Source organism: Battus philenor, unplaced genomic scaffold, assembly GCF_028537555.1.
Source record: "Battus philenor isolate CCGP_79_NKW_IND1 unplaced genomic scaffold, ilBatPhil1.0.hap1 SCAF_9, whole genome shotgun sequence".
NCBI lineage: Eukaryota > Metazoa > Arthropoda > Insecta > Lepidoptera > Papilionidae > Battus > Battus philenor.
In genome coordinates, this window is record NW_027181759.1 from 9407391 (window position 1) to 9416838 (window position 9448).

The 9448-nt window shown below is 30.4% G+C and overlaps 2 protein-coding genes across 4 annotated transcripts in view; both read left to right on the top strand.

Annotated features, from left to right (window-relative positions):
- Rpn5 (regulatory particle non-ATPase 5) overlaps nucleotides 1-1378 on the top strand; it is a 9759-nt gene extending 8381 nt beyond the window's left edge. For all 3 annotated transcript variants that reach the window (XM_068776114.1, XM_068776113.1, XM_068776115.1), the window contains exons 7-9: nucleotides 226-382; nucleotides 645-808; nucleotides 1154-1378. In XM_068776114.1, the coding sequence (XP_068632215.1) occupies nucleotides 226-382; nucleotides 645-808; nucleotides 1154-1292 (460 nt within the window). In that variant the 3' untranslated portion in view covers nucleotides 1293-1378. The remainder of the gene's footprint in view (nucleotides 1-225; nucleotides 383-644; nucleotides 809-1153) is intronic.
- A 1067-nt stretch (nucleotides 1379-2445) lies between these two features.
- On the top strand, nucleotides 2446-9108 carry LOC137932300 (uncharacterized). The gene is made up of 9 exons (XM_068775906.1): nucleotides 2446-2631; nucleotides 2806-2928; nucleotides 3827-3934; nucleotides 4634-4788; nucleotides 5262-5423; nucleotides 6155-6261; nucleotides 7310-7421; nucleotides 7788-7918; nucleotides 8942-9108. The coding sequence occupies exons 1-9, from the start codon at nucleotides 2467-2469 to the stop codon at nucleotides 9106-9108; spliced, it is 1230 nt and encodes a 409-aa protein (XP_068632007.1). The 5' UTR covers nucleotides 2446-2466.
- Nucleotides 9109-9448: the final 340 nt, after the last annotated feature.

The following is a 9448-nucleotide window of genomic DNA, read 5'->3' on the forward strand; positions in this document are numbered from 1 at the left end:
GGTAGTACCAGAGGGTACAAAAGTAAAAGAGGTTGTTATTAAATACCTCTGTTTGGATTTAAAAGTCTAAAAAATTATTTAATTATTATAGTGTAAATAAAACAGAATGAATGTGGCATATGATCAAATGTTTTATTTATACTATTATATAATGAGTACTAGAAATCACTATTAGTATACATAGTGCTAATAGACTTAAGTTATTTGATTGTTAATTATTTGCAGGCAGTTGTTAGGATTGTTTATTAATCCTGAAATAATAAGGTGGAATACATTATGTTCAACTTATGAAAAGATGTTACGTAAAACGCCTTACTTTAATGCATCAGATGAGAAAGGTCAGGAACGTTGGAATGACTTAAAGAATAGAGTTGTTGAACATGTAAGTGTTGTTTCAAAGTTTACAATATTAAATCAATCGTTATAAGAAAACAAATTAATAAATTATAATATGTCATTGTTTAAAAATGAAGGAATAATTAAAAAGTGAATTTTTGACAATTATCCTGAGTAATTTTAATGTTATTGTGATGTAGCATATATTTAATAGATACTAACACAATTAATTCAGTCTTATGTTGTCGCTTATTGATGGCTTTTGATTGACATTTTTATTTATTGTTTAAATTGATTGCCTGTTTTAGAATATCCGAATAATGTCAATGTATTACACACGTATAACACTCCAGCGTATGAGTGAGTTGTTGGGTCTCAGTGTGACGGAAACAGAAGATGCCCTGAGCCAACTAGTCGTCAGTGGTGTTGTGAGAGCCAAAATAGACCGTCCTGCTGGTGTTGTGCACTTCAGGTATATATATATATATATTAATCTATACATCATTATATTTCAGCAATAGGATATTCACTACTCGATATAGGCCTTAAATAGGTGTCTGGAAGAAATGCAGTCTTAAATGACTTTTTGAACTATGGTGCTTTGTTATCAACAAAATCAACCAAATGTCTTTTCATATTACATATTTTGCAAGGGTTTATGATTATTGCATATTTTTTTAATTTCTTAAATGTAAAGCTCAAGAACTCCTCTCTAACTTTAAAATTCCTCTTTAGTACACATTTTAGTTTTAAAAAAGTTATTTAATTACTGGTTAGAAATGTTAATAAAATAGTTTGAATTTAAAATTATTTTTAGTTTGAACATGGATTCATCGGACCGTCTCAATGAATGGTCAAACAACCTGAATACTCTAATGCAGCTCGTCAATAAAACAACACATCTTATTAACAAAGAAGAGTGTGTACACAAACATCTGCTAGCTATGGCTGAATGAAGATAATTTTAGAATCTGGGTGAATCTCAGATTTATCTGTTCATAAAAGTTTAATTTTATTCACTAAGTTTATTAATAAACAATTAACTACTAAACTTTTGTCTTTAATTTTTCTGCTGTTTTTATACTAACATCGTCAGTAAATCAATAAGTTCCTATTTAAAATTTTATGATGACTTTATTGTTTTTGTCTTCTTTATTTCTAGGAAATTTTAGAGGAAACTTCAAATGTATAATATTCCTGTATTAACACAACCCTGAGCACAAGAATACAAAATTAAGGTTACTCATCCCTTTGCATCTGTAGATTTTTATGATACACTAGCCGTGCCCGCGGTTTCGTCCGCCTGGAAGTTAACAAAAAAGTAATTAGTTGTTTAGTTTTTTTTTTATGGTTTAATTTTTTGTCTGAAATAAAAATAGCCAGTATAAATCCTGAGAAAATTGGTCCAGCTATTTCAATGATTAGTTGTAACAAACAGGCAGACAAAAAATTAAAGTGTGATTTTGGATATGTACTGCATATATAATCATAAATATATACTAAAAAGCAGTTATATTTTACAAACAGACACTCCAATTTTATTTATTTGTACAGAAAAGTCTTTTCCATAATAAGCTAACAGGATAGATTAATAAATATGGATTTGATGTCTGCTCATGTATGCATAAGCACACTAAGACAATATTTAAATTAGATTATTTTTATTTTAGCATATGTAGCTAGCTTCTCTTCTTTCTGTTGAAGTTGGCACTGATAGCCTTGCGGGTTGTTATAGCTATATCGAAACTATATAATAAGTAACTTATAGTTTAGACATAGTAATTAAGTTGGTTTAGTAAAAGTAGCAGTAAACCACCTAAATAATATTCAGGCAGCTCATGACAAGTAAAAATTTAAAAAAAAAAACTAATTCAGGATAATCAAATGTGTTAATTTAAATAAAACTTTGAAAAGTTAATTATTTACTTTTTTTATAGCGCGATTATTATTATTTACCTTCAAATTATTTCTGTTTTGTCAATGAGCTTAACCTACAAGTGTATTAGAGACAGTATTAATCAAACATTAGATAAGATAGAAGCGGATTTCGAAACATTTATATCTATTATCAAATAATTATGATTCTACCAGTTCAGTATTAATTTGAAAGTTAATTGACTGTTGTGAAACATGTTAACATATATTGTTTCGATCGCGGTGTCCGCCTTTCTTGTAATAATATTTAAGTATTTAAATAGCAAACATAAACCGCCAATTTTAGGAATATACCAACAGCAGAATAAGGGATACTGGGCTAAATTTATTTTTATGTACATTGTTCTAAATATAAAACGGGTATGTTATTTTTTTATGGTAAATGTTTAAGGTGTTATACTTTTAAACATGCAGAATTTTAAAAAAATATTCTATTCACAATTTCAATATCTTAAGGATGTATATATTACGTATTAATATTATATACGTTGTCTCAGTGATATTTGTTTATTGTAATCAAAAATACTTTTATAGTTAATAAACGAGATTAAGCGTTTACTGGCAGTCGAATTAGGTCATAGCTCCGATGGTACAGAACACGTTCACAAACATGATTTGGATTTGGAACAAAAATACAATCTGGGAGATAATTTAAAGGTAATGTATTAATTATGTTTTATCTTTATTGGCAGTCTTGAAAAAAAAATAACTAAAATATATAAAAAAAATATTTAAATATATACTATTTCGATTTTGTTAATTATGATAAAAGAAAGTATACGTATTTTTAAAACGTGGTACATTTTGAGTAAGTTTTTGTAAAAAATATTGGCATTATCAAAAGTCTTATTTGGAAATATATAGTGACTTGATAAGGCCTGGTGAAGTTAAGCTAAAATTTTGAAATAGAATATCAAACACAGCACTGTTACTCGTTATCTTGAGATATCCGTGGGTCTTAATGGGGTAAAAACCAAGTAATTTTGATAGCAATCTTAAACTAAAGTAAACCGCAGTATTGGCTGGCGGCAAATTGCAGTGCAACCACTGCCACTTCGACAGTTTATTTCAAAAGTGACATACAACTAGCCGTAGATTTAATTTCATTTATTTGCGCAGTCATATAAACAAAATTACATGTTAATACTCGAACGCAAATGGCTTTATAACTTTTATAGCTATTTCTAATCACATTGTCTAGAGAGATCACTCTGAAATGCGTTACATTAATTTATATTGTTATTCTGAATGCGACAGGCCAATAACTTTAAGCAGTTTTCAGAGACACATAGTGAACAATAATTAATTTTAATATGTAGTAATCTAAATTTTTAAAACTATTTTTCTTACCACATTATCATTAAGTTATTAATTATTTTTAAAACCATTAATTTTTGGATAGAGTGTCCTTTATAGCAACTGACTTCAAAAGCTTCAGCAATCACCCTGTTCAAATTTTATGATCTTTTAATGTCTGTTATAGAAGTTATTTAGTGTGTAATATTTAAATCGATAAATTTAACATTTAAAGATACTAATAATTTTTTAATTTAAGGCTGTTGATGCCGTTTATTTTAATGGATTATCAAAGGATGGGAATGCTGTCATATGCGGGCTAGCTCGTAGACCTAAACATATTTGTGACGCCTTCTTATATCTAAAGGTAAGGTTAGACTTTGTTTATTAAAAGCAAACCATTTTAATTATACTTGACATGTAGTATATGTATAAGTATGGTATATATGTTACAGCTTACAGTAAATAACTTATTAGTTTGACTTAATTATTTACACTTTATACTCTATAGCTAATCAGTTTGTGTATATTTGAGTTATTAACTTCCTTATTTAATTCCGTTTCTACGTTTTCTTGTTTTTATTCTGCTGTACAGAGTAGAGCTAGTTTTTACATATACTACAATTTGGTTCACCTCCAGGTCACAGGTGCACGCAGGTCTGTTCTTACATTTAAACTTAGTTATATACTATGAAAACACGCCGTATGCTATTCGCACCTGAGTGAGCACTGTGCCGACCTCTAGTTTTTTCAGTATGGGATAGGCGGTAATCGAGTCCGGAAAGAATATTTTAACAGTCGAAGCCTTCTGTCCGCACTTTAATGGTAGTGCCACTCGTGAAGCGGCTTCGTACGAGTTTGTTGCTTGATAAAAGAAACCGAACACTTATCATAGTTTAATTTTCAATATAAAGCCTGCATTTTAATTTTAACTTGAGGTTTTATCAATGTTTGGACATGTTATCCCTATTGTGACCAATATAAATATTAATCATCACAACTTTAAAAAATACGGATCTAATTTAATAAAATAAAAATGAAATAATTGATTTATTTATATATTTAGATAAACGGGGAAGATCTTCTACTATCTCCGAATCTACCAGATACACATCTCGAACAGAATTCATCAGAATATGGAGAATACAATGTTCAAGGAATCAAGATTGATAATTTTATGCCTATGCGAACATGGAAACTTGCTTATAACGGTGAAATGAAGTAATTTAAAAGTTTTTATTATTGTTTTAAGAAATTAATGATTTATCTTTTAAAACATTGTTGTGACAACTATAATAGTTTTACTTGTGGGATTCTTCCTAGGGCCGTTAGGTTTTCAGGTAGTAACAAAACGAAGTCGAATTAGAAATGTGTATATTTCGTTCTGTGCTGTACTGTTTCGATGATGTTAATGCTGTTAGCCCTAAGGCTTTTACAGCTTTATCTGACAGTAGAATAGTTCACTTTTCTATATCCATACGAGCTTCGTCCGTACTTATACCGACGTAAATGAACAATATTATTTGTGTGGAATTCCCCTTTTCGACGCGCCGCTGACAATGACGTAACGTTGTACCTACATATTATTAAAATGAAATAGAGTCAGCTTTTAGAGTTATATGTTGTAACTTCATCTGGTAGTTATTTTATGATTTATTGTACGTAAATAATTGCTTTATATCCTGTTAATTTAGATCAAGGGCGAATGTAGAGAAAAGAGTAAAAGTGGATGTAGCGCTGACATGGAGTGCAAATTGGCCGCCGTTCGAATATGACGTCCACATGTCTTCCCGAAGTCTTTCGGACGACATAGCACGGGAACCCTGGTCCGCTGATTACTTTAAAATGCTTCAAAAGTGAGTATCAATGTAGCTATTTTATGAAATAAATCATCGAAACGAGCCTACTGGCCAAAATTTGGCACCTTCAATACTGGAATTGAAAAAAAATATGAAAAAGGCAACAAATCAAATAAATAACTGTAAGAAAAAGTTATTAATTTAAAAAAATAATACAATAGTTATTTACTTCTAAATGATGTAACTTTGGGAATGGCAGTAAATAGAGAACCTTAAGATGACTCGACCGCGTGTCTATTCTGTATAAAACGCCATTACGGAATGTTTGTATTTATCAAAACAATTTCTCTATTAATGGTGTGCACCTGCGGGATTAATGGGATGGAAATCGAATAGCAGTAAAGGACTGATATTTGCGATCGTAGGTTACGGGTTCTATTCTAAGGATATGATGTTACATTATTCACACTCTGCATTAATTATATGGGATAGCTACTGCTGATAAATAAGTTTCTAGAAGATGGGCAGAAACGTTCTTTGCAGTGGACTTTTGGTCTGAAATGACGACGAGGCTTGTAGCAGACATATTAGGTTAATCTGAATCATTTTATCAGGTTTCACAGAGGAAACAAAACGTGTATTTAATATACTTACATTATACATATTTATTTTAGAGTTCGAATTTTTAAATTGTATACATAACATATACAATAATTATACATAATTATATATCCAATAATTATATAGGTGAATTTAAGAAATATGTTTAAGTTATTTCCGTTTTACAGGTTACATCAAACTCATTACGAACAAATGGGTTTCATTAAAGGAACAGCTGTAGTTGATGGAAAAGAATATTTATTAAATATGCCATGTGTAAGGGATCGTAGTTTTGGTAATCATTTGATGATTTTTTTTTAATTTAAATTAAGAGTTTGTATACATTCACACAGGTTTTATGTAGTGAACAATGATCCCATAAAAAGCCTCACATAGAAAACAAATCAAACTTAATGAAATACATTTCAAATCGGTTTAGCCCTTTACTACTTTGCTTTTATTTAAAGACTCTTTTCATTCTATATGTAGTCTTTGATCACATGTACAACATGTGTAAACTGATTAAATAGATATGCTAGAACCTTATATGTCTGACATATAAGGTCCGACATACTATATTTTAAATTGATAACTTCGTCAATTATGATTCATTTTCATTAAAATTTTTAAATATCGCAAAAAACAGTTTTGATTGTCATGTTTAATTCAATAACACTTTTTTTTCTGGTGTTCTCTATTATTTATAATGACTATAGAACAATTATACTTTCAATGATTTGTTTGGTTATGTAGGGTGTTTATGATTGCGGATAATGTTGTTTGTTAGTGCAAACCAATTAAAAAGATAAAGCGAATTAGTCGAGCAATCTCAAATATTAATTATTTCTTAATAAATCAATAAAAAAGTTTATTATCAATTTAATTACTTAATGTATATTAACAGATTATTATAACCAGCAGTTGTTAATAGCATTTTTCTTCTTCCATTTCCTTCTGTGGAGCTTCAATTCTTTGTATATATTGATCTCCACTATGCTATCCTTCTGAGATCTTACATATCACAGGCACCTCTTCCTGAGTCTTCCTCGGTGTCTTTTTTGTTGCGTTGTCCACTGCGAGATGGTGTTCAAAGTGGCCTGCCCATTTCAGAACTTGTAGAACCTGACCATCATTTTGTTCGGAATCGAATCGATCAGCTCCAGATTCATACTTATACGACACACGCCATTATATTCTCGTAACAATTTAAGTTCTTTCTATGTCAGCGTCCAGGTCTTACAGTCATAGGTCCCAACTAAGCGGCTTATCGATATGTAGATAGTTAGTGTACAGTTTTTTTTCTCTTCTTTGATATATACTTGTTTCACCGATCTTCATTTCAGGGCCTTTAAGGGAATGGCGAAATTTCCACCGTTATGTTTATCACTTTATATTTCTCGAGAACGGAGATAGTATGGCTGTAGGCACCGTGTCCGAGCCAACTGTTTTATCGCAGTAAGTGCCTTTATTAATTTTTGGCATATCATTGTACATATTACACCTAGTAACACTAGAATTGGGTGTTAAATAGACAGTATTAGAAATACCCTAGATGCAGAACGTATTTAATAACAACAGTGCTCCTTTAGTCACTGATAATGTATGCTTTATTTTATCATTTTGAATTAGTTTTAATGGGTTTTAGAAAAAAAAACTTATTTTTAAGGTATTTTTAATTTCCCTTTAACAGAAGCAATTTGAAAGAAGCTTCAAATATATCATTTGCGTTATAATAAAAATTAGTTTGATCAATTATATGAACAACGTCAATTGTGTCAAGCATCTTTTTGTCTTAATTTACTTTATTTATTTTTATTTTAGTTTAACTATCGGATACGTATGCCTTAAGTCGAGCCATACAGTTTTACCGGTAGATTCCTGCGATTTTCAGTTATATCAACATGGAGAAAACGAAGTACTTCCTAAGGATTATGGATTTGTTTTTGGAGCTGGTACGGTAACATTTTCAATTGTTTTTTTCTTATAAAAAATCAGAAAAATTTCGTAACAGGCTAGAATTTTTTTATATATTTTTCACTACTTAACTGCCTATTTTGGCGCACAAAAAATATCGGAATCGATGACGAAACATGATTAGATTATATCGTTGTTCTTACCTGTGGCCATCATAGATCAGATTGGCTGAACTGGCTTGCCTCGGACAACGGGAATAATTGCGTCTATATAGAAAAGTATATGTTATTTTAATTACAAACTCATGCTTCCCTGCAATTGTGAGCAAATATAAATCCTGATAATGGCAGCCGGTGAAGCTAATGTTCGGCCACCTCAAGCATCGTTTCACTTCATCCAGCAAGCGACCTTAGAAGTCTCCCAATCCAGTGAAATATCTGTCATTGTCCGGCCTGAAGCTTCAGGCGGAACCCTCGAGTCTTTACTAAATAAAGGAGTTCTAGGTATTTAGTTTCAATTTTCATTTAGAAATTCATAGTTTTTCTTATTTTCGCCCTGCCACTTCTTATTCTACAACATAAATATAATATTAGCATATATGAGAAAATATAATATTTCTCTGCAGGCCATTGATGAGACTTGAAGACAAGTGTTATTTTAAGAATTATGATTCAAGGTACTCAGTACTTAGTTAAGGGTCCCTTTGACATGCTCAGAGATTTCTTTACGGGATCGAATCCAAAATAAGAAGATCCTTAGACGAATGAAATAACAAACCTAACTCAGGGAATTTGCAAGTTGAAATGATAATGATCTGACCACATAGCGCGCAGAACAGAGATTGCCTAGTGAACGTTCTACGACTGAAATGATGATGTTCATCATACATTAATACTGGATTTTTAAACACACTACACAATTTTTGGTATTTGCCAAATAATATTTTGCTTCTTTGATGAATTAGTTATGAATGAATCATTATTTCATAAAATTAAAAATGAATAATAGTACAAATTTAAAATAAAAATGTTTCACACACGTTTATTTTAAAATTGTTCCAGGTGGCAAATCGTACGCTGTTAAGATTAAAGTTAACGACGAAGACGTATTTTATATTGGTAAAGATAGGGAAGCGAAATTCTACGAACGTTGGTGCTCTGTTGAGATTAACGGTATAAAAGGCTGGTCTTGTGTTGAATGGCATTACAACAATGTGCGAAATGGATAAAAATAACTAAAATCTATGGGGGAAAAAAACTTGCTGTATTTAAATTTGGTATTTATTTGCATGGGACAATCGGAGTGTTGTAGAAAAATATGAAAAAAATTGTTTAGGGTATTAGTATTACTTCATTAAATATTTTCAAAAAACTCTCTTTGAGTGTTTGATGTAATTTTTATATCATATTATCCTGCACCGGTTATTTATCACCTAGAGCGCTAACAATAAACCGCAAATTAATTTTCAATTACCCACAAAATCTCGTAGTACATTATTTAATAATTTACGTTATTTAAAAGTTTATCAGTATTTTTTCAAGCTTTAATTTTTGGCAAAAAAAGGAGAA